The sequence below is a fragment of the Wolffia australiana genome, chromosome 11 (assembly GCF_029677425.1).
Source record: "Wolffia australiana isolate 7733 chromosome 11, ASM2967742v1".
In the NCBI taxonomy this organism is placed as follows: domain Eukaryota; kingdom Viridiplantae; phylum Streptophyta; class Magnoliopsida; order Alismatales; family Araceae; genus Wolffia; species Wolffia australiana.
In genome coordinates, this window is record NC_135845.1 from 12,763,517 (window position 1) to 12,791,482 (window position 27,966).

Genomic DNA, 27,966 nt, shown 5'->3' on the forward strand with positions numbered 1-27,966 from the left:
TCTGTCTCTTTTTTGTTCTCTCTCTTGCTCTTGCCTGTTTGCTCTCTCTTGCTCATTATCTCATCTCTCTTACTCTCTCTCTCATTTCATTTATTTTTGAAGTTAATTCAAACAATTCAATCCGATCTGAATTAGATTGTTCAAATCAAATTGGTTCAGGTTATTTGATCCAAACAGTGGACCAGATTCTTTAATACAGTTGAACCCCACCGGACATCTGATTGACCAAATCCCCAATCCCTACTATACTGTACACCCCAACCAGTCTTTTCAAATTTACATATTTGGGGAAAATAGGGGTACTCAAAATTACAAATCCAACACATTTCAAAGGTTTAAGTTTTTATGTTCTCAAATGGGTCGCCTACTGGGTCTCCAAATCTTGCCTTCTTCATACCAAAATAATCAACAAAAATTCTTTATGAGCTTAGAACGACCAATTATACCCCAAATAATCAACACATTTCAATAATGGTTTTTGAATTCATGAGTGCATCAGCCCTCACTGACACATCATGATTAATATAGATTTTTGTTTAAAATTTTCCAAAGCATGACACATCACCATCCATTTTACTTGTTGGGCTTATCTGATCAAATTATCAAACCAGATCTAATTATTTAACCATCTCAATCTGGGCCACCAAAATTTTGGCAGAGAAAGCAAGGAATAAATGAATAGGTAGACATCCACAAGACCCAAGGTGCTTATAAAATGGAAGAAATAGAAGAAAATAAAAAAACGGTAATGGGTATGACGGATTTATAAAAATTAAAAAACTTGGAGAAGGAGCAGTATGCACTACTTGGACCATGCCACAGAGTCGATCTCGGCCTGGGCACTCCTGTACAGCTCCAGCCTCTTGGCCAGTGACAACCGGCGCTCCATGACCGCCGGATCCTCATCCAACAGTGATGACAGCTGCTTCACCTGCACCCATCCGCGCAAATATTTATATGGTATAGAGAAACAATTGAGGATGAGAGATGAAGATAAAGAGAGATATGGAGAGAGAGACACCATGAATAATGTGGGGATAGAGATGGAGAGAGAGTGAGATAGAGACGGAGAGTAAAATAGATAAGGTCCATGACTAACAGAGAGAGATGCGAAAGAGAGAGAGGAAGAGAGAAAGAAATAGAGAATAACAGAGAGAGATGCGAAAAAGAGAGGGAGAAAGAGATGGAGAATAACAGAGAGAGATGGAGAGAAAGAGAGAGAGAGGGAGAGAGAGATGGAGAGAGACGGAGAACGAGAGAGTGCGAGAGATGGAGAACAGGAGACAGATAATGAAGGAGATGGAACGGGAGAAAGAGAGAGATGAAGAGGGAGAAAGAGAGAAGGAGAGAGAGAGTGAGATGGAAATAGGGAGAGATAGAAAGATCACCTCCTTTGCTCCAAGCTCGGCAAAGAAGTGATCAAGCAGACTGCGCTTGGCCTCGCGGACCTGGCAATAGACGATGGACTTGGGAATGGAGTTGCGAAGTGTGGCGCAGACCATGTTGACGTAGGACAGCACGGTGGAGCCTGTTGATGTAAAACTGGTTTAACGGTCTGCATTGACCTTAGAGTCAAAGGAGGGGGCCAGAAGTTGACCTATTCGTCGGAGATAAGAGTCGTTGTATCGATCAAAGATGGAGTGAGTGGGGTTCCCACCCTTCTCCACATCCTGGGGGAGCTTCCGGAAGAAGTCAACAGTCAGATAACTGCATTCCATGTCCACCAGCTTCAGCGTGGCCTTCTTGCTCTCCTCTCTCATTCTCTCTAGTGACTCGTATGCAGCGTTCCCCACCTCTACTCTGAGCGTCGGGTATTGTTTCAACTCCTACATCACAAAAATCAAATTACAATACATTTTAAAGATTTTTTTGAAAACACATTATTCAATGTGACTTACGGAGGTTTCATTCACAGCCTTGTGGACCAGATCCTTCAATATGGAATGGACCTGAAGAAGAAGGAATAGTTAAATTGAGCGAAAATAGAAAGACATGGCTGAAAATCTTGGTTTAGTCAAGGTGCTAGGTTTACATACAGCATCGACAGCGGCTTCGGCGGGGCCACGAATGCTGACCAGTGAAGATTCAATCAGACGGCGATAACCCTGCTCAGGAGCGATCAGATGGGGCTGATAGCCGTCAGCCTCTGTGATCAGCTTTCTCACGTTCTCCATGGAAAGCTGCCTGTCGAACTGCAATCTCTTCAGAGCAACCGGGAGTTGATTGTCAAAGACGCTGTAAACCTTGTTACCACCAGACCTCCTGCCACACGAACCAATGAAGCGTAAGTTTTCTGTTTTTCTAGAAAGAAAAAAATGTGGTGTATTAAAAGATTAAAGTTGAAAAATGAGACACTTACACGCCATCCAAATGCTCTTTAAAGTTTTGTTCGAAGATGCGACAAATCTCCATGATCATGTAAAGTTTCCCCTGAATCAAACCCAAACAATGACATAGAATATGGGCTGTTAATTGAAGGCCAGTTTAAGGTCTGACAAGAGAAGACTAGTGGCAATGATTATGAGGCTTACGCCAGCATCTGCAGCCACAGGCTTCCCAAGACGGCTGAGTTCAGTTTCCAGTTCATGGATAGTCTTACTGATGAGTGACTGCAGACTTGGTATCCTTGACTTAATCACGGATTCAAGATGCTGCATATGAAAAGAATAATAGTAAGTTTTAAATACTACGACGTTATTTTAAAAAAGAAAATAATTACATTGTATCCGGACCTTAGAAAGCATCTTTGCCAGGTGCTCAGAACCCATCCGATGGGCGAGATGTTTGTATTCCGGGGTGGTGGAGAAGTATTCACGCTCCCTACGACGAGCGGCTATCATATCTACGTTCTTGTTGATGTCAGCTTGAGAACGATTCACAACACCAATCCACGGATACTGAAGCCGGTATGATTTTCCTTCCAGAATCTAAAAAAAAAATCAATTATGCATAAACCTTTGAAAAAGTAGAGAATCTTGGATTTACATAGTAGAAGCAAACTTACATCTACGGCATCGGTGCCCTTGTCCATCAGATCAATCTTTGTCAGTACTCCAAAAGTCCTCTCGCCTGCAGAAAAATATTTCCAGACATTGGGAAATGACTCGTGGAATGAGTTTATCATCTAGCTACGATGAAATAATCATACCTTTAGGGTCTACTTCACGGGAGATCTTTATAGCATCTGATGTGGCAAGATCTTGATTGGCAGGCGAAATAGCAAGAATAATACAATTTGGCTGCATTTGATGAACTTTAAATTAATAAAAAATAAGAAGCAACGGCTTTCCAGGAGAAGTGGATTGAAAACTAGGGTCCTCATACCTTCTCAATGAACGATCTAACCATATTCTCTATATCTTGAACAATGCTGTCCGGCTGCCCCTCTGCAGTGGCCATTAAATTTTACTAAAAGAAGAAGAAAAACAAGGCACAGGAAAAGGACTGCAGAAATAAGGAACATACCAACAGCAACCTTCGTCAGCCCCGGGAGATCAATAAGTGTCAGATTCACAACTGTTGGAATCAAAATGCAACGGAAAATATTCAGACTAAAACACATATTCTTACATGATAAATAAGGTTTGCTGTTCCAGAAATTTTCATCATCATCATCCTGAAATTCTCATTTGCATGGACATCGTCATAACCACAATCATGTGCCACGATGATGGTTTTCAAGTGAAAACTGAATGATGATGACAAAATAGTGAGTGTGGATGACAAGTGGACAAAAAACTGAGTGGGGGAGAGAGAGACTTGACTTGCGAGATAGAATATTGACAAAGACAGATGGAGATAGAGGGAGATAGAAAGAAAGTGGAAGTTGAGTATACTGATACAAAACAAATAGGACAACGGAGATGCTGATGACAGGGAATTCATCAATGCACTGAAGTCACAAAAGAGTGACTATGACAATTAACAGTAGGATGATATCTCCAACGGGAAATTCATTTTTTTGTACAGGACCGATAGCTAAAAACGATACTTTTTCTTGATTATCTGCCTAAAAGTTACCCATTATTTGGCGGGGAAACTTCAACAGTGATAATAACGATTATAAAAACTCAAAATAAGCCCCATCGACCCACCGTTAGGAGAGTAGATACTGAGATGGATTGGAACCGGTGAGATCTGCTTGGAACGACCAGTCTCACGATCAGTTTCATCTGCGATCTCCTTCCTCACCAGAGCTGCGTGAATAAAGAAGACCGCCCATTACCATCAGTAATAACAGTCTTAACCAGGTCAACAGAGGAATAATGCTAGAATTTACATATTATCATTACCAAAATCAGTGAAAGGTTTTCTAGGAAGATGAAGAAATTCGGCATATTCCCTTCCCTCGTCAGTCCTGTGAAGTTGCAACACAAGAGGTCGCCGAGTGACAATACCTAAAAAACGAGATCTTCGTCATTTTTCATTTACTAACTCGACAGGAGCTAATGATTTTGGAGAAATTTAGGAAAGATTGCGACCCACCAGATCCCCGAGGCAAGAAATCTTTTCCAACCACGCTCTCCAGTACTGATGACTTACCTGAGCTCTGGAAAAAGTTTAGAAAAATTACTATAAGGCATAAGAACAAGCAATCTCATTGAAAAGTAGTTTGCATAGAATAATAATAAGAAAGAAACAGAATCCTTATTGCAATCTGTCACTAATTCTGAGCGACGATTCATAACAGAAACTTATTCCATTACAGGGAAGCTTTAATTCTAATCAATAAATTTACTACTGTTTAATTAGGAAAAAAAAACAGGGTTCTTCACCGCAAATTCGGCGGAGGAACAGTCTGCCAGAAGCCAATCAAGCTAATTTTTTCAAATAATTCATCCTGGGGCTCCAAACGGATTCGGCGCTCGCGATGAAAGGAATCTAGAATAAATTTAACGACAGTCGGAGCGCTACAATAGGAATTTTACTCATTAGTACCTTCCCCGTTAAACATCTGAGTAAATCTCCGCCCCCACCAAAACGCGTAAAAAGGCTCTAGGTTTTAGATCTGGTGAAGAAACATCACAAAAAACCGACCCAGATCCACCAAATTGCGAACGATCTAAAAAAATCAGATCGAAATAGAAAGAAAATCCAACAAAGGGATGTTCGCCCGATCGGCCCACAAAACGAAGAAATTAACGAAGGGATCGGGTCGGAAAACCCACCTGGCCTCCGACAACAGCAATAGCAGGAAGCGAGTCCCACAGGGTTGGAAGAGCGCTCTCCTCGCCATGGTCTCCCAAGGCTGTGCACGCCCTTTGCAGCTTGTTAACCAACGATATCAAATTCTCCATCGTTCTTCTTCTTGGGCACCCCCTGCGATCGCCCTCCTTCTCGAATCCGGGAAGAACAAGAATTTGACGCTACGAAAAGCCCGGAACTCCAATCCCGAGCCTGGAATGGACAGGAGTTTCGGTCAGAGAGAGCTCCAAACCGCCATCGCGTTTCCGAGAGATGTATTTATTACCGACTCCCAAGTTAGAACATTCAGAGTAATAATAAAGTCAAAGGCAGGAATTTAAGAAAATCATTTTATTTTTCTTTTTTCTTCTTAATATAAGCAATTGTTTCTATCATGAGATATCTGAAATAGGGTGGCATCCTATATATGGCATCAAATATTGTGATATCCATTACCTGGAAAAGTCCTAAACGTGTCTGACAATCGTAATGAGTATTGTTTAGCATATAAGGGTATCGGATACCTATATCATTAAGCTGGGTGATAACGATTATGAAACGATAAAGATTTCAATAACCCATATCGTTCAAGAGTATCTCTCTTTCTCTTCCTCTCTCTATATCTCTCCCTTCCTCTTCTCCCCTCTCTGACTTTCTCTCAGTCTCTCTTGTTCACCTTCCCATTCTCTATGCTCATTCTCCTGCCCTCTCTGTGACTCTAACTTAGTTTCTCACTCTCCTCCGCGCTCTCTCTGTCTCTGTCACCCACTCACTCACTCTCCCTCTCTCTCCCTATCTCTCTCTCTCTCTCTCTCTCTCCTCCGCGCTCTCTCTGTCTCTATCACCCACTCACTCACTCACTCACTCACTCACTCACTCACTCACTCACTCACTCACTCACTCACTCACTCACTCACTCACTCACTCACTCACTCACTCACTCACTCACTCTCTCTCTCTCTCTCTCTCTGTGTGTCTTGCTCTCTTTCTCATGGTTATCAGATGTCGAGAGGAGGAAGTGCAGCCCGTCGTTCTTGAGGACAGTAACAGACTGAAGAAGAAGCTTCGAGGGGCATTTGTACACTATCACGCTGTCGTTCAGGGTGACACACTACTATCAATGGGTGTGAACCATCTTTGGAATGATGACAGACCGACAATGCATTTACTGCTTTAACAGGCTCCCACAAAACCATTGGGCACCACATTGAGTTTTGACCGTAGCCAATGAAACCATTGTTTTGGTAACGGTTTAGTGAGTAAATCTGCAAGTTGATCGTGAGTAGATATGAAGGAAACATGAAGGAGACCAATTGGAACTCGCTCGCATATGAAATGGAATGCAAATTCAATGTGTTTTGTGCGAGAATGAAAAACAAGATTCTTAGTTTGATATGTGGAGCCTAGATTATCACACCATAGGGTAGGAGGCATACCTGGATGAAGGTTTAGTTCATTGAGTAGAGATTCAATCCAGATAATTTCTGACGTTGCGTGGGCGATTGATTTATACTCGGCTTCGGTGCTGGAGAGTGATATGGTGGACTGCTTTTTGGACGACCAGCTTATCAAGTTCTGCCCAAGGAACACAAGATATCCTTGTGTAGATCGGCGATCAGTGAAGTCCCCCGCCTAGTCTGAGTCACTGAAAACATTAAGATTCATGGGGGAAGAACGAGAAAATGATAGAGTAGTCTGCGGCGCCTTTTAGGTATCGTAGTAAATGTTTTATAGTGGCCCAGTGTATATTTTGGGGATCATGCATAGTCTGGCATGCCCGATTAACAACATAGGCTATATCTGGACAAGTAAGTGTAAGATATTGTAAGCTACCAACGATTTTTTGGTAGAGAGTTGGATCAGGTCGATCTTTAAGTTTAGAGGGCGAAGAGGAAGAGAGACTGCATGCGGTATGGGTCAGTTTAAAGTCACCCATTTTAGCAGTCTGAAGAATCTGTGCCAAATAGTCTAATTGAGAGAAAGCAATACCTTGCTTTGTAGGAATTAAGTCAATCCCCAAGGAAATATTTTTCATTATCTACGTTACGGACAGGAAATGCATTTTGAAGTGAAGAAATAGTTCCTGCAATATCTTTAGTGTTAGAGCCGATAACTAAGATATCATCAACATAAATAAGAAGAAATAACTTAGAAGTTAACTTGTTTTTGACGAAAAGGGAAGTGTCAATTTTAGAGCTGTGGAATCCTAGTTGATATAGAAAATCAGATAGTTTCTTATGCCACATGCGGGGAGCTTGTTTAAGACCATAAAAGACTTCTTAAGTGAGCAAACATAATGTGGGCAAGATGAATTCGAAAAGCCAAGAGACTGCTTCATGTATATGGTTTCATGAAGATCTCTGTGTTAAATGCATTGGAGATATCAAGTAGTTTAATTTGCCAATTATTACAAAGTGCGACCGATAATAAGATTCTAATTGTTGTCACTTTTACGTCAGGACTAAACGTATCCTGATAGTCAATTCCAGGGGCTTGACTGAACCCCTGAGCAACAAGTCGAGCCTTGCATCGATCAAACGTTCCATCAGGGTTTAGTTTTGTTTAAAAATCTACTTGGATCCGACTATATTAGCACTATAAGGAGGTTTTACTAGCACCCAAGAGTCAGGGCCAAGATGTCGGCCTCCCTAGCATTTCTCCATATTGGTTCACTTAAGGCTTGTGAGACGCTAGTGGGTTCACAAGTAGAAGGACATGGTTGTGAGCGTACCTCAATGTGGAGCACATAAGAGGAGAATAACGGGCGAGCGTGCTCTTGAGATGAATCTGGTAAATCAAGTAACTTGTATATACGACGCGTGCGTAGAGGTGGAGTGGAAGAGGCTGTTCTTGTATCATTTAGTGGTAGAGGTGAAGCTAGGGGAGACATAGTTGAATTCTGAGTCAGAGAAGAAGAAACACCAGAGACAATGTTCGTCGAAAGGTAAAAAACTATCTTCAATAGTAGAAATAATATTTAGATTAGAGCTACCAGCAGGGGCAGAGCCGAGCAAACTGTCCAACGGTCGATGCTGCCAAAAAGATGATGAGTAAAGAAATATGTTTTCATTAAAAATAACATCACGGGAAATATAGAGATGAGAGGTGGTCAACGAGAGGAAGCTATATCCTTTATGTAAAGAACTCTAACCAAGAAAGACACATTGCTTGGATCTTGGTGAGAGTTTATTTTTATTATATGGTTGAAGATTAGGAAAGCAGAGACAAACAAAGACTTTAAGAAATTTATAGTCAGGTATTTTGGTGTGTAGTAATTCAAATGGAGATTTATTACCTAGTGTTGGAGAGATCATTCTATTGATTACGTATGCTGTCGTTGCCACAGCTTCATCCCAGAACTTGGTAGGAAAAGATGCTTGATGGATCATGCTGAGTGCAGTCTCGATGACGTGTCAATGCTTTTGTTAAGCTGTTCCATTCTGTTCTGGTGTGTGGGGACGTGAAACTTGATGTTTGATGCCAGAGGTTAGAAGATATTTGTGAAGAGCCTGGAACTCGCCCCACAGTCAAATTGAAATGTCTTGATCTTGGTGGCAAATTGGTTTTCCACTTGCTGCTGAAAGCAAATGAATGTCAGGAGCACATCACTTTTGGCCTTTAAGGGATAGAGCCAAGTGCACCTGCTTAATTCATCAATAATTGTAACATAGTAAGAGTAGCCTTAGTAGGATTGCACTAGTGCTGGTCCCCATAGGTCTTGAGTGAATCACTTGGAGAGGCAGCAATGATGTATGAGTAGAAGAGTTAAAATGCAGTTTTCAAGATTTACTAAGACAGCAGGCAGAACAAACAGAAGGAGATATGAGATATGGGAAGTCCAAACGAGAGATAATGTGCTTTAAAAGATTAAAAGCTGGATGTCCGAGTCAAAGGTGCCAAACGTCTGATGACTGTCGTTCCCCCAAAAATACTTTTGCTTGCGAAGGTTCGATGTAGTAAAGCCCTTCACGAGCCATTCGTGTGAGGAGCAGCTCCCCATGGCGTGTGGTCCTTTACATAGCAAGTGTTTGGGTGAAATTCAACAAAGACATGGTCACCCACTCACTGATGGAAATAAATGTGGCCGGCAAGCCAATCACACATTCCACATCTCGTTCCATATTCATTAATAGAATATATTCATTATAATGCACGTGTGATGCGTATAATGAAGTCCATGAATACATGATCGGATTTAGTGAATTACGATGAGATCGTAATACAGAGATCACTAGTCTTTAAGCATGTGTTCTAAACATTCCTATTCAAAGGATACACGAGAAGGACATCGAAGTATCCAGATAGAATAGCACTATCTAGCCTCACTCATATGATGAGTATGGCCGGTCCCGTAGCCATTAGTGTGGCGACACTAAGGATAGATAGTGGGTGCTCTTTAGTGGAAAGAGTTCACTGAATTGATCCGTACGAATCCCTGAATGGTATTATACCGAACTGTCAATCAGGTCGATTCACGTCACGGTTGTGTAAGTGGTCCTTAGACCTGAGACACCAAAGACGTCTTATGGACGGACGGTTGTACTTTGGCTATGGCCAACGACTCTCTAATCATGGGATTCTAAACGGTCTTAGTTCGGGTGCATCAAGAAGTACACGAAGTCGATTGAGTGGTCAAGATGGGATCGTCCACCCTCGGTATAAGAGGTGACAGCTCAAGGAAGACGATGCAATGAAGTCCTTGGCCAAGGCAGTGAAATATCGGAGAAGAGCTTTCCGATGATTTCCGAATGCATTAGTACTAACTCGGACGATCGATTAGGGTTTGACAGTTGACCATACCCTAAGTCGTCCAAGGAGCGTCAAGTGGATGAGGGATTATACATACACGGTAACCGATGATGAATAGGTTCCATGAGTGAGTCGATACACACTCCTTTGTATCTTCTAGGACACGAGGTGTAGCTTGGCACCCCACGTGTCAGAGTCTCGACCTATCGATTGGGTTAAATCGATCCGATATTAATTAATCTATATGATGATATAGTTAATTAATTTGGAAGGCCAATAAAGGTTATTGGGCCACTGGAGTCGTTAACTAGACTGATACATGGGCCTAGAGGGTCACACGCAAATGGTCTTTTGGACGTTGGAAGATATACTTAAGTTTTGGGGGTTTTTATGAAAAATACCCACTTATGATAAATAGGGGAAGGCCCTGAACGAAATTCACCAAGGCCAGAATTGTTTAGGGGCCTTTCCCCTTCTTCTCCACTCTCCCCACACCCCCCTCTCCATCCCTGATGTGATCGGGATGACGTAACGACGCCGACGGAGAAAGAACGGGGCTCGTCAACGAGAAGGAGGAGATCTGATGCGCCGAAAACCGCGTGGATACGTCTAGAGGCTGCACACTTGAGCAGCTCGACTCGTCTCACTCCGGGATCGAAGAAATCACGAATGAGATTCGTGCAAAGGTACCTCGTTTTAATGTTTTTGTTGATGCCGTTCGATTCACAAAAAGGACTTCCGCTGCGCATCGTTTTGTTCTGTTCATCCAGATCTAGGCCTCTATAGAATGCAACACTCACTCCCTCTCTCTCACTATCTCTCTCTCTCTCTCTTTCTCTCTCTCTTTTTCTTTCTCGCTCTCTCTGTCTCGCTCTCTTTCTCTATATTGCTCTCTTTTACCCTACCTCTCTGTCTCTCTCCCGCTAATACTATCTCTCTCTTTCTCATTCTCCTGATCCATTTCTAGCTCTCCCTCACCCTCTCACACTCTCCATCCCTCGCTCTCATTCTCCCCATTCTACCTCCCTCTCCTTTGTTCTCTCTCATCCTTGCCAGATGTGCTTGATGATCCCCAAATATACACTAAATTGGGGACTTCAACTCCAGCTGTTCCACAAGTCTCCGCTACTTGAACCGCGCCTAGTAGACTCTCTTTTCTACTTACCCCCTTCATCAGCTACTTGATAGTGATATTATAACCTAGGTCTCTAAACTTGGAATGGATGGAAGAGTATAGATGGCAAGATGTTATATGGATATAGTGCTTTACCTATAGATGCTTCCCAACTCTCGTGTGAATTGTGTGGGAGCCATCCTTGGAGGGACTTCCCAAATTACTATACTAGAGAATTCTATCATACTCTGTGCAACAATGGCCATTGATTGATGTAACTTGAAAGTCGGAGTTGACTCTTCGTGTTACATCCGGAATTAAAAAAAACTGTAAATGCCGCATTAATGACAAAAATAATGTATCTGATTTGAGAAAATAATAACGAGAAGAACATTGATTGTCGAATGACTCGAGATGCTGCTCAATTGGACAACACACAACCGGTTTTGACAAGACCAAGCTCCCACTAATCTGGGTGTTCAGCTCAAGGTCGACGAGGTAGGGAAAGTCACTGTCCATGAACGTCCACACAGTCGAAGAGTACAAACTGATCAAGTACCGTCAAAGAAAATTAGCTAACACAGTAATCGGTGGCTAATCCTATACTCACGTTGAGTTCTTCTGGCACTAGAGCAGTCGTAACCCAGTACTAAAAGACGTAATTAACATAGTAAAATAAAGAGAGAGGAAATGGTGAGCTGTTGATTTAGCTCCTGATAGGCATCGGTCACAACCGTTAGAGGTGGAACTGAATTCCTGGTTGGTCGTTGGCTTGGCCAGAATGAAGGAATTAGAGCATTCACTATGCCCGATGCTTGTGCGCCCACGCAAGATCAGTCAATGCCTCAGAATGGGATTTCCCAGGGCAATTTGCGCGTTCACGATTCACAAATTTAATGGCATGTTTGACTGTGGGAAGATGCAACCACAATCAAGATTGTTGACTGGAACGGGTGTTGTCGCTATTAACCAGGCGAGGCTCAGACTGTCAGTTGAATAATCCAACGAATGCAAGTTTTTGGGATTGAGGAGGGATCGCATTATGTTGAGGTCCTGTTGGCACCGAGGAGTCAATTTTCCAAACGATGAGACTATAGGCAGCACAGATCCAAAGATAATGAATTGTTTCTAGGGTGCAGGAGAGTGAGAGGCAAGAATCAACGGCAAAGTTCTCGACGAGAAAATGACCGTTGGTCATGGGAAGGGAATCATGAAGACACTCAGATCATTGAACAATGTTGCCAATACAGTCATCGAAGATGTTCACGTCACTACATAGGGCAGTCAACTCGAGAGAACGACTGACAAGCAAGAGTTTGAAGACAATTTTTTTTACTCTGGGATGTTGATATATTTCTTCTTGATGCACTTGGTACCGAAGAACAGGGCTTGAGAGGGAGGAAGAAAATCCAGTGATGCTACAATGTCATTTAGCGGGTCTTCCAACCACAAACAACAGAAGATGGAAATTCCTGTTTGGGGATGAAGATGAACGTGATATTCCTGAAATAATCAAAAAAGGAGGGACCAAAATGAAGGGAATGAAGCAATTCAACAGCCGCTACTCCACAATGATCCTAAACAGCAGCAATCGATCGAAGGAATCCTTTGAAAAAGGGAATGAGATGCCAGAGAAGCTTTTGATCCTCACTTTCTTCAAACTACAACTTCTTGTATCAAAGAACAATAACTGTAACTCGATATTTCAGATCTGGTACTTCAAATTGACAAGCCTGTCTTCCCACGTCCACCCCTCCCCTTCTTATAGAGAGGGAATGGCAGTTGTGGCTTTCCCAATTGGGCCCACTTTAAGGGGAAAGCCTATTGGACTTCCCATTAAAAGCGCTCTTTAGGGGGAGAATAAGTCCAACAGGAAGTCCTCCCCCTAAAGATGGCATTAAATCATAACTTAAAAATAAAAATGCACGTAGGAGGTCGGTACTCACGCTGGAGGGGCATTTCGACAATCCAACGACGACAACAAGAAAATTACATAAGGACACATGACACGAAACAAGACGGCGATGCTTCTTCTCAAACCTGATAATGGAACTGTAGATTCTTCACGTCGGCCCGAGCTCCGCGACGTGACTGGCGGCAGGTCGGGGACTGATTGACGGGATGGTCCTCCATCATTGATCATGTGAACCCTGACCAAAGGTTGAGGCCAGATAATAGGAAGTGGGTGATACATTTTTGTATTTCTATGAGAAGCTCTACAGCAACCACAATTCCCCATCATGGGTTGTTGGCAAATCGCGCATAACATGACCAACATATCTGGTAGTCAACAAACATTCAGACTTGGTCAACGTTCTCCGGCTCCCATTGTTGCTCTCCCTCCCTCTCGTTCTCGCGTGCACACCTGTTTAGTTCACTATCTCTCCCACCCTCTCTCTCTCTCTCCCCCTATCCATATCATGGATGGGTTGTCAAATTCAGAAGGTGGAGCCCACATTATGGAACACTGATGTCAACATTCTTATCATTATCAGCTAAGCAAATTGATTTTTATGCCCAAAAGCAGTACACAATGTATGTAAAGCTTACAAGTAAATCATACATGGAGATGACGACTTAAGTTTGTTTAAATATTGTGATAGATCTATAATAACAATGTTTATTAAAAACTGCAACGGGATAATATAAAAACTCAACAAATCTGAACTAACGAAATTCTATTTATGGCTACACAAACTAGTGAGGGTAGTTCTAAATATGTGACAAGATGAACTTGCGCCAGGGATATAGTTAAACTGTAAATTTAGAATACAGTATAATAGTTTTGGGCAGAGATACTTCTCTTCCTATGGGAGTTCCTATGTGTCAATTTGTTATATTCTTATGTAGTTTTTGAATATTTATACCTAGTGGATGGAATTGTAGTGAGTTAGATTGATAAGAGCACCAAATTGTTAATAAAAAACACAAGACTTTCCTTCTTAGTGTATTTTAGTTAATTTGATAGTTTTCCTGTAAAATTTCTTTTTTTTTGTATTTATGATCATGATTGATATGATTCTACTTCTTCAGAATCTTGTTGATTTTATGGAGCACACAATATATTTACTTGATCAAGAAAATAAATAGCTGAATTATTATTCATATCTACTACTAAAACCTCGTAAGCAGAACCTAAAATTTTTATTGTAGGGTCTCTGAAAGATAATCTCTATCAATGGTAACAAAAAGTATTAAATTTTGTATTAAAAAAATATAATATAAAATATTAAATGATATGGGAAAAAGAAGATTCAAGAAGCTTGTAATAATACATAGAAAAATGAAAGACTGATCAGCTAATTTGATATTTTGCGGCATTATCATTACATAAAACAGATTGGGGATTTTTATTTTTGGGTAGATTTAATTAAGTACCTAAGAAGTTTATATTTTACATGATAGTTGGATTAAAAGAGTATTTAAATGTTTTTTCTTGAGTAATTATCATATACAGTTCTTGGGGGGGATTACACAGAGTTACCTATCCCACTAAAGTTTATGACCGGCTCAAAGAAGTATTTTTAATATTTTTTTTTGGGGGGGGGGTGGGGGGCGGTTACACTTGTTTTTAGTACAAGTAGCTATGGGTTTTGCCATAACTTTTTACTCTCATCGAACTTTTCCTTTGTTCTCTACATGATGACTGCAGAAAACTTTGGTCCATTTGTCTGATAAGTTCATCGATGGTCTACGAGTATGATAGTTTGAATCATTATTTTACACATATTTTGTGTGTACATCAGAATTTAGCTTCTGTAACTGGTGTAGTTATGGGTGTTTTGACTACATCTTTTAGTGTAACTCGTTATTAGTTACCTTGGGACCAGACTGGTTAAGGGGCAGTGAAAATTGTGAAAGGTGTACCTACTGTCATTCATATAATAGGATAACCTTTAGTAGAGTTATTACAAGGAGGTGCTAGTATGGGTAAATCCACCTTAACTCATTTTAATAGTTTACACACTTGTATTCACCATGCCTACTACTGTATGTGTGCTAATGGGCTTATGAACAATAAGGTATTACAGGTCCTCTAGAACAAAAAACATATCATAGGTATTTCTAAACAATTATTTATCATATATTCCTTTGGAAAGAAACAATAGTATCTCACTATTACAAATTTGAATTATTATAAAGAAGCTATGATATTTGAACTGTTGACTTGGCCATGCCCATATAAAGATATTATCGACAGCATTACAATTAAGAAACAAATGTGACTTTGCGTCCAATCACTGCTCAAGTCCCCTTATGTCATGAGGGATAGGATGGTATACTTCTAAAGAATCTTTTCTCTGATCATACCCAATCAATGGCTTACAAGCTGATAGCACATTTCACATCTCATTCAATATTCATTAATACAATACGTATTCATAATAATGCATGCACAATGCTTATGATTGAAGTCCATCAATACATGAAATGACTCAGTGAATTATGATATGATCATTATACAATGATGATTGTTCTTTAAATATATGTTCTGAACACTCATATTTGAAGGATACTCAAGAAGGACAGAAATGTCTGGATAGCAAAACACCTTTTAATCCTTTTGATATGATGAATATGACTATTCTAGAGACATTAATGAATATGATGGGTGTTCTTCGGAAAAATAGTTCATTGAATTCATCTGTATGAATCCATGAATGGTATTTTACATATTGTCAATCAGGTTGCTTCATGTCATACTTATGTAAGTAGTGCATGGACTAGAGAAAAAAAAGACATGTTGTGGATGAATTTGACAATAACCCATGAATATCTTACCAACCGATTCCAAACTATATTAGTTAATATGTAGAAACTACTCCTCAAAGGTGATTCTATGGCCCTTCAATATTATAGGAGATTAACCCAAGGAAGATGTACTTAAAATCCCTCCTTAGCGTTGTGGAAATGTCAAAGAAGGGGTTCTCCAATGATTTACCATGCTTAAGTACTAACCAAAATGACATATTATGGTTTGACGATTAACCATACCCTAAGTCATTCGAGAGTCTCACACGGATGGTGGATTATAGATACATGCTAAATGATGATAATAAACGTTCCCTGAGAGAGTTGACAAACTCCTTTGTATCTCTTGGGCACAAGATGTAGTGTGGCGCCCCAAGGTCTCACAACTTAACCAATAGATGAAGGTAAATTGACTATTGACTAATTATTCTATTTGTGACACAGTTGATCAATAAGGTTGGCCCAAGAAGCGTTGCTGCAAGACCGGTATTTTTCTTCCCGATTCTGAGACAAATAGTTTTCTCTTTAATGTATTGAACAATATTTTTCCCATCTCTCTTGCCTATTGCCTATTTCGACAATTAGAACCCTCCCTTTTCTGACGGGGATCTTATTTTTCTAGTTATGTGTTCATTTACATATTTTGGTTTCTTTTTCATCTCACTTGCCACTATCATTTTGTTATTCGAGCAAAAAAAACTTTTGATGCGTGTGAGTAATGCACATAGCTTCCAAAATTGTTCCTTTTATATTCTTCTGGATTTTTACGTATGATAATTTCCCAATATCGATCTTCTTCGCTCCCTTTTGTGCCTCTTGACCATAAAATCTTAGTGTCACGATTGGGATCATGCCCATCTCCTCTTATACTGCTTGTAATGTTATTTAGAACCACTGAAAATCATTTTATGTCATTTCCCTTTTGCCACTTTCCTTATATCCATTGCCAAAACCAGAAGCCATCCTGGTTTTCCCCATTATTCGGTTTTTTTGGAAATTAGTACTCTTCCAACTACAACATGGCACGGGTTTACTTGGAACAAAACATCAAACCACATCATAGAACAAGACCTTACAAGTAATCTTCAACAGATTGGAATTCATTTACCAACATATTTTTTCCTTCCAGTTGAAATGATTTCTATCATTGTGACTCTAAATCTGATTTTAGACATATATCTTGACAGCTCAAATTTGACATTGTTCCTGGAGACAAAGCTGAATTCGCGGAGTCCTTTACGAATTTTCATCATTCCTTCAAGCATACGTAAAAGTAAAGAACAATGTAAGTACACATTTATTACACACAATAAATTTTTATTCGATATGTTATAATTCCTCACAAAATGGGTGAATGTGGAATTAGAATTTTTACAATACGTTAGTTATTGTTTCTTATTATATCCGTGGAATAGGGCCGATGGGCGAGAAATGTGTTTCGCATTAATTACGATCGTCAGCTCGCTCGTGGCAGTGATGCTTCTACAAGTGATTTTGTAGGACATTTAAGTGAAGAAGAGATTTGTAGTGGGAACGATAATTCTGAAGATGAGAGAATAACTCCCACTTATACAGATGAGGAGTTCGAAAATGTTAGGTTCATGCCACGTTGCAAAAGGTACGATACCAGTTGCCCCGTTGAGGCGATTAGCTTTGAAGTAGGCATGAAATTTGAGTCGGCCGCTCAATTTATGGCGGCTATGAAGAACCATGCCATATGGAGTGGGTTCAATTTTAGATTGAAGAAGTCTTGTGAGACAAAGGTGGAAGTGATATGCAGTAACGATTGCCCGTGGCGGGTATATGCTAGTTGGTGCCGGACGAAAGATGCTATCGTCGTGAAGACATTACACGATAGACATACGTGCAGTCGGTCTGCAAGGAATAGACAGGCTGATTATAAGTGGATTGCAAATCATTTCCTCGAAAACTTTCGCATGAATAATTACTGGCCTGTGGGCGATATGATGCGGGAGATGAACCATAAATTTGGAATCACGGTGGGGAGGACTACGTGTTACAAAGCAAGATCCACTGCTCGCAAGATGCTTCAAGGATCCCTGGATGACCATTACCACTTGTTGCTGTCCTATGTAGCTGAATTGAGGAAGGTAAACGAGAATAACACCTTCAAGTTATTGCTCGATACGGACACCCCTGATTCGCAAGTTAGGTTTAGGAGACTCTATATATGCGTTGAGTCTTTGGCTAGGGGTTTTCTTAAGGGGTGTACGAAATTCATTGGACTGGACGGTTGTTTTCTAAAGAGTGAGGTGAAAGGGCAGTTGTTGAGTGCAGTTGGGAAGGATGGAAACAACCAAATGTTTGCAATTGCTTGGGCCGTGGTCGAAGGAGAAAACGAAGATTCCTGGACTTGGTTCATTGAATTGCTAATATAGGACCTAGGGATTGCTGACGGTATCGGTTGGACATTTATGAGTGATCAGCAGAAGGGTTTAGGTAACGCAATGGCAAAACTGTTGCCAAATGCAGAGCACAGAAATTGTGCCAGGCATATCTTTGCAAATTGGAAGAAGCTGTTGAAGAATATTTTTTGGAGGACTGTGAAATGCACAAATCCTGAAGAATCCCGGAAGCTCCTACGACAGATGAGGTCAATTAAACCTGAGGCTGCACGTGATTTTGACGCCATAGGTGTGCACAAGTTTTGCATGGCGTTTATCAGTGAATGGCCGAAATGCGAGACGATTGATAACAACATCTGTGAATGCTTCAATAGTTACATCTTGCCATACAGGGGAAAACGTATCATAGACATGTTGGAAGATATCAGGAGTGCATGCATGCAGAGGATAGTTTGCAAAAGGGATTTGTTCTCTGACAGTTCCGACCAATTATGCCCCTGAATAAGAGGCTTGCTCGAAGAGAACAGATTGAAGTCTAGGAAATGCAGACTCAAACATGCTGGCCATTATCAATTCGAAGTTATGATATTCGGAGACGGATATGTGGTCGACCTGCGTGCTCGGAAATGTAGCTGCAGATATTGGGCATTAAGGGGTATTCCTTGCCCCCATGCTATCGCTTGCATTCATTGGATCAAGGATGACCCTGAAAATTTTGTCCCTAACTGCTACAAGAGGGATATGTACTAGAGGGCGTATCATATGGGTATACCACCGATGAATATGAGAAACATGTGGAATGAAGATGAATTGACCTATGTATTCCCTCCTCTTGTCAAGCGACAACCTGGGAGGCCGAAGATGAGGAGAAGAGTTGACATGGTTGAGAGATTTTATCTTAATCGTCAAGGATTCATGAATAAAGGCACGCAGAAGCAGTGCTCTCTTTGCCAAGAATTTGGTCACAATCGGAAGACATGCCCCCGAAGATGTAATCAGGCTACAGACATGGTATGAATCGAATCAAACTTTATCTTCTTAGAATTTTAATCAACCGTGATAAGTGAACATGTTTTAAAAAAATATGCAGGGTTTACAGGAAGTCGTAGAAACCTCGCGGCTCGAGGTGGATGATAGACAAAACCAACTTCCTGAAATTAGCCAGCAGGTACTCCAACAATATCCTAGACCCATTACGCATGAAAGGGGAGAGGCTTCATCTTCCGCATTTAAAAATTTGCGGAAAAGCGTCGGAAGTTACTGGTATGATTCGTTTTCTTTCATATGTATATATATATTCGGTGTACTTGTTCGTAAGTTGCCATACTCTAATCGGTTCTGTGTCCTTTTGTAGGGACGAAAGAAGCAAGTGGAACAAATTACTGATGTCCAAGTACAAGGAGGGAAATCACCAGAACAGCCAGTTTATGGGGCAATAATTGGAGCTAGTGGACCACTGTACAACTGCGTAAGTTTAATTTTTTTTTCGCATGTAAGTTCGTTGTTTGCAGTAATAAGTAAATTGGGGTACATATCTCTCTGTACAGACATCGGGTGTCCCGCGGAGAACTAGTTATTTGGGAAGTTACAGAGGCCAGTTTGTCACCATTGAACGAGGTGTGCGGGAGTCGCAAGAACAGTTCATCATTTCCCCCGGCATGAGCAGTTCAACCGCGGACAAGAGCGACAAATTGGTTTAGATTATGAAGATGTCGGTACTAGCCCAAAGGTGTTTGAGCATGCAACATTTTTGGGAAACCCAGAAGACGAATGTTTTTTTTCAGAAAAAACCGAGATGCAAGAAGGACACTTTGAAGACCCGGATGCAAACTTTTTCCTTCCTGAAGACCTATGCAGTTTTTACTATTTATGAGCTCCTAGATGCAATAATAGTTCATTGCGTTTCGGAGAATCTAGATGCAGTGATAATTTTATGGCAAACTAGATGCAAAAAATTATTCCAGAAATCCTAAAGATATTTGTGCATAAAGCGAAATGTAAAAACACTCTTTTTCAAGACCCAAAGGTCAAATTAATTCATCAGAATATCCATGCAAGTTTCTTAAACCGGGCTTGCAGACATGTGCCTGGTCAAATATCAGATGGCGTACAGCGTTGACAAAGAGAATTAAAAAGGCGGCACAGAGAGACAAACGGGTTTCTTAAACCGAAGGAAGAGAAGAGAGGAAAGAGAGACTGTAGAGAGAGAAGGAGAGAGAGGTAGAGAGGAATGGAGGGACAAATAAAGGGAATGGGGGAGAGAGAGGAAGAGAAAGAAGTTGAGAGATAGAAAGAGAAAGGGATGGCATAGAAAGAGATTGAGAGAGGGGGGACAAGAGAGAGAAATGGAGAAGAGAGATAGAAAGAGAAAGCGAGAAGGGAGAGAGGTAGAAAGAGATAGGGAGGAGGGAGAAGAAAGAAGGAGGTTGAGAGAGAAGAATATAGATCAAGGGAGGAGTGAGGAAGAGAAATGGAGAAAATGCAGACCGAAGGCGTGGAGTGACAGACAGAGAGCAAGACAGAGATATATATATATATATATATATATATATATATATATATATATATATATATAGATGGATAGATAGATAGAGACAAAATGAGATAACGAGAAATAGAGAGAGATCGAAGGAGAGAAACAGAGAGGGAGAGAGAGATAATGAGAAAGATTAAGAGAGAAAGAGAGATGGAGAGAGACAGAATGAGAGAAACCGAGAGAGAGAGAGAGAGAGGCACACAAACAGAGAGAAACCAAGCGAGAGAGAGAGAGAGAGATCGCGGAGAAGAGAGAGAGCCCGCAGTTTTCCCGTAGTTCTCCCGACGATGACGTGGCGTCCGACTTGGATGCCACGTCTATTACGGTCAGCCCACTTGGATGCCGCGTCGGACGCCACGTCATCGTCAGGAAAACTCCGGGATAGATCGCGGTTTTTGAAGAAACGAGGGATAGATTGCGGACGTTGTAAAAAACAGGGGATAGATCGCGGTAAGGGGATAGATAGCGGACCTTTTAAAAAACACGGGATAGATCGCGTACATTTAAAAAAACCTGGGATATATGGGACAATTTTCCCTTATATTTATAATAAAATCGTCATCCATAAAAGTCATCCGACAGTCCCCCTTATCTGTTCGTCATCTATCATCCGTCACAGATGACGGATGAATAATGAAGGATGACTAATATAGATCCGGATCGTCCCGGACGGGGACGATGGATGGGACGGGACGAATTTCGTCCCATCTGATGTCCAGAATTTATCCCGGGACGAAGAACGGGACGGTTTTCCGTCCGGTGAGTAAAAATCCGTCCCGTCCAATACTTCCCGAACGGTTTTTCGTCCCATCCATGGAAAAAACCGTCCCATCCCTTCGTCCTGGACGAAAATTTTTGTATTCGCAAAACTGTATTTCCAGCTTCCTTTTGAAAGAACCAGGCGCGCCCTAGTTCTGTCGTTCAAAAACGAAAGAAGAACACCTTCCCGGCTCCCCTCCCCATCAGCCATGTCGGTGGACTTCCACCCCCATCTGCATCGTCGAAGAGCGCTTCCCCGAGGCCAGGTATGTGTACCTATCTTTGTCACTCTCTATCTATCCATCTCTCAGTGGATCATTCCATCTCACTGTCAATCTATCAACCTTATTGTGTACCTATCTTTCTCACTATCTATCTATCCATCTCGCAATGGATCATTCCATCTCAATGTTTACCTATCTATCTTACTCTCGATCAATCTATGTCAATATCTACCTATCTATGTCACTGGCTATCTATCTATGTCAATGTCCACCTCTCTATCTCACTGACTATCTATACATCTATCTATCTCAATGTCTACATATCTATCTCACTGCCTATCTATCTATCTATCTATCTATCTATCTATCTATCTATCTATCTATCTATCTATCTATCTATCTATCTATCTATCTATCTATCTATCTATCTATCTATCTATCTATCTATCTATCTATCTATCTATCTATCTATCTATCTATCTATCTATCTATCTCTCTGTTGATCAAACTATCTCACTGTCTACCTATCTAACTCACTGTAGATCAATCCATCTCAATGTCTACCTATCTGTCTCACTGTCAATCAATCCATCTCAATCTTCTCCTTACCATTAAAGGCAGTTAATCCTGCCATTGATCACACTTTTCCCACGACTTCTCATGTCATCTTCACTTAATCGACAATCATTTCTTCATTCTGAACACCAACTGAAGCTGGGAGAGAAAATTATTTTTAAATTGATGCATTAAAATTTTCATCATCAGTTGATGTTTGGAATTTTTCATGACAAGATTATTTTTAAATTGGTATTCGTTGAGCTTAACCGAGACATAATGGGTTTGAAATTCTATAGACGTGAGAACTTGTTCAAAAAAATAACTGCTTAATCCTGTTGCTTTTATAAATTTATTTTCAAGTGATCTTCTTATTGTTCTTGAAGTTCAATATCCTACACTTTGGAAGGAGAGAACGACACTTGATCGTATGTATACATCATATTTTTAAAATTATGGGGTCTCTTTTTTCCTACCTATCTCAATGTTGATCTAATTATCTCACAGGCTATCTATCTTAGCTATCTCAATCTCTATCTATCTATCTCCATCTCCATTCCAATCACCCACAATATAGTTTTCTGGGTAGTGCTTTGATTTATTAAACAAGAGGGTTGTCACTGTCTCAAGCTCTATTTCACTGTCGACCTATCTATTTCACTGCCAATCTATTTATCTTTTGTATCTATGTACCTATCTTTCTATCTATCTATGTCGAGAATTGGCAGTGTAGGTACATAGCATGATCGAGAAACTTGCGCAGTTTACTGATATTAAGTGTTGCATTATTGTGAGCGGGCTTTGAAGTAAGGTAATTCGATTCTGAGTTTATTCTTTCAAGTTGTCTTGTATTAGATGATTTTGTTCTCCATCCATGTTTCCTATGCTGAATACAAAAAAATAGGTAATTTTTCTTAATAGTATTTTCGCACTTCATTTGGACATTGTGGTTTTTGGGGTCTCTTCTAGTACCATATCTGTTGATGGTGGAGAAAACAATTGTGATCATAATTTTAGTACCAGGAGGTCCACCTGTTCTATGAACGAAAAATGAACAGTTAAATGAAGTCATCATTGATTTTAGTTTGGATACCTCATTTAGTTCGGTTTCTTTTTCACCAGTTGATTCTGGCTGCACATCTCTCCTTGATCAGAAGCCTGCATCCCTTGTCTTTTCCGGTATTAGCTCTTTTTGTGGTTGTTATATGTTCGTTCCATTTTAGTATTGAAAAAAAAAAGTATTCACGTTTGAATTTATTTAATGACTAACAACTATAGCTGTGAAATCCTCTGAGAGGTTTGATCTTTATATTTTAGTATTCATGTTTGAATTTATTTAATGATTAGAAGATATGGCTGTCAAATCCTCCCAGAGGGCCAGTTGTCATGTTCATATTATCTTGCTCTCTTAATCTGTACTTATCTCATATTTATAAACATATCCGTAAGAAGATGTGGCAAGTTATGAGATCAATTTCAGGGTTATTTATGCTCTGAGTCCATTATCTTCTAACCTGTATTTGAGCATGTTGGACGTGGGATCAATCGATTGGCTTTTCCTGTTTAACCAATGGTGGCGGCCATGGTTAAAGTGCAGCATTATATAGAACCGGCTTTGAACACACTTATCCCGAAATATGAAAATGGATTTATCTGAGGTCTTATGGCAGAAATTCGAACCTAAGTTCAAAAATATTTCCCCAATGGCCTCAAGGAAATTGTGAATCTATCTCTTCTAGCAGAAATCGATCTTGGCGTGGCAAAATTCGCAGACATATTCCAATCTTCCACTATGTCAATGTCTACCTATCTATCTATCTATCTATCGATCTATCTCACTGTATAACTATCTTTCTGCGTTGCTCATTTAAATGATTTTTAGAATGAGTTGTCATATTCTCTCCCTGCCACTTAGTGTTTACCAAAACAATTCTGTTTTGGTATCATGTAGCCCAAGGTACTGAAGTATTGTTCAGATAAGTTGTACACGTCTTTTTCGGAGCTTCAAGACTGCAACTTTATTTGTCTGCAATCCAAAGAGGTATGTATATATCAACTTGTCACATATATATGAACTGTTCTTACTCTACGAATCGTATATATCAAATTTTTAATTGTGTATATATCATTTTGTCGCATGTGTTATGTCATTATCGTGTTTGATTCCGCCAGAATGGTTACCTATCTGTCGATATATTATTAGTCAATGAGTCCAATTTTGTGCGATTGTTATCAATGGTCAGCTTCGAATACTTTCTTCTGCAATTGTTTTGCTTATGAACACACTTCGTACGAATGACTGCATATTGTGATTAATTTTGATATAGATATGGAGTCCACATCTGCTCCACTCCCAAATCAACAGCTAGGGCTACGCCGTCGGTGTCTGCGGAGTGCTACGCTGTAGAGGTGGATGACAATGTGTCATCTCGAAGCGTGAGACGCAATCGGTCTAAAGTTCTAGATCGATTTGTTGAAGTTGGCCCAGACGAGTACCAGTGTACGCTTTGTCAAGCGCAGAACCCCACGCATAAGGTCATCATCAAGCCAAATAAAGATAAGAGCACGAATGTGTTTTGGAGACATATAGAGAAAGTACTTCGTAAATTTCATGATGAACTCAAGGGCGTCCAGACGAATCAGAGGAAGATAACCCATTACGAATTACTATCCCACAAATTGTACTTATGCAGCATCACCATGGAGTGTACGAAGGAGGAGTTTGTTAGATTCATTTGTGACAACGATCTTCCTTGGGAACTTGTGAAGAAAAAGTCATTCCGAAGATTATAGTTCTATGGGACACAGGTGGTTGGGGACATCCCTGGTCCTGATGCGGTCAAAGCAACGACTTCTAACACGTATAGAGAAGTCCAAGGGAAATTAATAGAGATGTTTGCTGACATTCACAGTGTCTCTCTGATAGTGGACGCTTGGACGTCAAGAAATAACCTCGCCCTTCTATGTGTCACCGCCCACTGGATTGACGTCGACTGGAAGCTCTGTGAGCTACTCCTTGCTATCCCGCGGATCAAGGGATCCCATTGTGGCACCAACTTGGTGAGGATCGTCATGGAAGTTGCATATGAATATGGAATAGAGTTGAAGCTTTGTGCCATCACCACGGACAATGCATCCAACAAGAGAACCATGCTGGCCTCAATTGTAGATCAATTGAAGACTGTAAACCCACAATTTACTATGGATAGACACGTACCATGCATTGCACATGTTCTCAACCTCGTAGTCCAGACCGGATTGAAGATCATACATAATCCTGACGCCCTAGAAAGTAGTATGCTACGAGGCCGATATTTTCAGACATATGTTGCGTTGGCCATGGATGAACCAACTGATTCGCAAGTTGACAAATATAGTACAACAACATCTGCACCCTTGAGAATAGCTGTTTCACATGTGAGAGCCATCGTCAACGCTATTCAAGGATCCACGCAACGTATGGAGAAATATGTTGATATGTGCAAAATGTTTGAGCTCTCGAACTTGATCAAGATAAAGGTGGACTGCCCAACGCGTTGGAACTCCACTTTCAAGATGTTAGAGCGTGCTCTTGCCAGGAGAGAGGTACTCGACCATATGGCCGTGAGTTTCCTTTCAACATCGACTAAAGATTACACTCTATGTCAGGAGGACTGGGAGTTGATTGATGAATATCTCTGTATCCTGGGGCCATTGTGCGAAGGTTCTGACTATGTGTGTTCCAGAAAGAGATTGCCGATCACTGCGGTAACGTCGTTGTTCTCGGACCTAAAGTCCCAACTTGAGCAAGCTATGTATAGTGCTGGGGCAACCTTGGATGTCGAGCGGAGGTGATAAGCCAAAAATAGGGGTAGAAATTATGCAATTTTTAGCCCTTGTCGTTGTGGAATTTGGCTTATGCAATAAAATTTATAAGAACTCCACTTAAAACGTATAGTGATAAGTACGAGTGTCGTCCAAGGGAAGCTAATAAGGAATTCGATTTGTTAGTTTTCTTGATAGTTTACCCCTAATTAGAGTGATTTTGATCTTCAACGAGGATCATTCACCCTAATTAGAAGAGAAATTTAGAGAAGGGGGGTAGAAGAGATGAGATGAAAAGAAGAAATTGGGAGCTCTAAATTGGCTTCTTTGATCCTAATAAAAGGATCCAAGAGGTCAATTAGAGGGGTTGAAAGGGGAGTTTTGATGTCAGATTGGTTGGTTTTTTAGTTTGCTGATTCAGAAATGAAATGGGGAAACTTTAATCTCCTAAGAATTAAAACTAATTTTTTAGAGTTTTTTATTAATGTGCACTCAGAATAGCTAGGTGAATCTCTCAATCTCTCCTCTCAATCTCAGTAAGGGCTTGTACGTTTCGCTCAAGCCTAGCGGTTTAGAAGTTCATACCAAGATCAAGAAAAATGAAGAAGAAATGTCACTAAAACAACATCCAAATACACTAAAAGTTCAAATACAACAAGCAAAATGGTACCAGATAGGTTGATCCAAGCTAGAGCTCCTCCCTGTCTTGCAGCTGTGATAGAGCACCATCAAGAATAAGCTCCCCCTCTCGAAATTCAGCTTTTATACTTAGGTTACATAGTGAAAATCACCATTTTACCCCCGTCTAGAAATTAATGTTTATCTATCAATGTAGGCTGGATCTTAATGATCCAACCATACAGATAGAAAGAGGGGATGAAGACGAGCAAATCCATAAAAAAATCATCTCAATCGGACTTCAGGATCAAAAGTTATTAATAAATCAATTTTAACCAATTTTAACCATTGGATTAAAATTGATTTATTTCTTAATTCACGCAATGACGTGTCGGCAGCCTATTGGTTGCCGCATCTCAAATATCTTTGGCGGGCTCTCTCTCATCGCGCCACGTACCCCACCTGCGAAAAAAAAGAAAAACAAAAGAAAAATCGAAAAGCGGGATTTGCATATGCATCGCTACGCACGTACCGGTGCGTTTCTTTATACCTTATCCATTAGACTGTCGCCACGTCACCAACCGTGCACGCGCGTTGTATGCGCTGCACGGGCGGTGTACTTACCTCCTGCGTGTAGCGCACATCTCATATCCGTTGGATTTTAATCCAATGGCTATGATTTCGCCACGTCGACGCTGCGGAAGGCACCGGCGCGCTTTTTCAACGAAGCCCTTCATAAAACAGATTATTGATATCTGACGCCGCCCAGAGGTATTTGTATATATGTCCTTTCGGCACTCTCTCTCCTCCGATTTTCTCTAAAATTAATAATGCAATTGCAAATAAACCCTGAATGATTTTAAATTGGATCTTTACGCCTGCCATGGCGACCGAGAGCTGTTTTCAGGGTCTTTTTGCAACGAAAAGTTGCAAAAGGCCCCGGAAAGTCTAGAAATTGCATAAATACATTTTTTCTCTTATAAATATGCCCTTTTTTAATAGAATAAATGCATTTCTTCTTGAAATAAATCCCAGAAAATTCCTAAAAATTCGTAAAAAAATTCTAGAAAATTCTAGAAAATTCCCAGATTCATTCCCATGTTGATAAATGTCGAAATAAAATGCCATTTTCATCCAAAAATAATTATTTCGAGCTTCAATAAATCCTTACAAATTCATATAATTAACAGAAAGTTAGGGGAAAATCAGAAATTAGTTGAAAACATTATTTTCGTGTAAATATATGATAACAACCCAATTTTAAGCCTTTTAAATGCATAAATCATGCTAATAACATGAAATAAA

The 27,966-nt window shown here is 40.4% G+C and overlaps 2 protein-coding genes across 2 annotated transcripts; one reads left to right on the plus strand and one right to left on the minus strand.

The window, feature by feature from the left end:
- Window positions 1–649: 649 nt before the first annotated feature.
- On the minus strand, window positions 650–5,452 carry LOC144709321 (dynamin-related protein 5A). Its single transcript, XM_078582847.1, has 16 exons — window positions 5,169–5,452; window positions 4,486–4,549; window positions 4,293–4,397; window positions 4,095–4,196; window positions 3,466–3,516; window positions 3,325–3,386; window positions 3,149–3,239; window positions 3,005–3,069; window positions 2,733–2,927; window positions 2,532–2,651; window positions 2,360–2,430; window positions 2,037–2,262; window positions 1,899–1,949; window positions 1,598–1,826; window positions 1,389–1,528; window positions 650–931 (listed from the first exon to the last, which is right to left on the minus strand). Exons 1-16 carry the CDS (start codon window positions 5,295–5,297, stop codon window positions 803–805), a joined length of 1,830 nt encoding a protein of 609 aa, XP_078438973.1. The 5' UTR covers window positions 5,298–5,452; the 3' UTR covers window positions 650–802.
- A 12,314-nt stretch (window positions 5,453–17,766) lies between these two features.
- On the plus strand, window positions 17,767–19,140 carry LOC144709080 (uncharacterized). The gene is made up of 5 exons (XM_078582483.1): window positions 17,767–17,967; window positions 18,067–18,188; window positions 18,293–18,363; window positions 18,455–18,615; window positions 18,670–19,140. Exons 1-5 carry the CDS (start codon window positions 17,767–17,769, stop codon window positions 18,913–18,915), a joined length of 801 nt encoding a protein of 266 aa, XP_078438609.1. The 3' UTR covers window positions 18,916–19,140.
- Window positions 19,141–27,966: the final 8,826 nt, after the last annotated feature.

What these genes read in the sequence shown, in the direction of transcription:
- LOC144709321 (XM_078582847.1), bottom strand. Translation starts at nt 5,297, where the DNA reads ATGGAGAATTTGATATCGTTGGTTAACAAGCTGCAAAGGGCGTGCACA. An exon ending in AGGCTGTGAATGAAACCTCC is followed by an intron (nt 1,827 to 1,898) that starts GTAAGTCACATT and finishes TTTGTGATGTAG; the next exon opens with GAGTTGAAACAATACCCGAC. An exon ending in CCGAGCTTGGAGCAAAGGAG is followed by an intron (nt 932 to 1,388) that starts GTGATCTTTCTA and finishes GGATGGGTGCAG; the next exon opens with GTGAAGCAGCTGTCATCACT.
- LOC144709080 (XM_078582483.1), top strand. Translation starts at nt 17,767, where the DNA reads ATGCGGGAGATGAACCATAAATTTGGAATCACGGTGGGGAGGACTACG. An exon ending in CGGACACCCCTGATTCGCAA is followed by an intron (nt 17,968 to 18,066) that starts GTTAGGTTTAGG and finishes TGTTTTCTAAAG; the next exon opens with AGTGAGGTGAAAGGGCAGTT. An exon ending in AGAATATTTTTTGGAGGACT is followed by an intron (nt 18,364 to 18,454) that starts GTGAAATGCACA and finishes TTGACGCCATAG; the next exon opens with GTGTGCACAAGTTTTGCATG.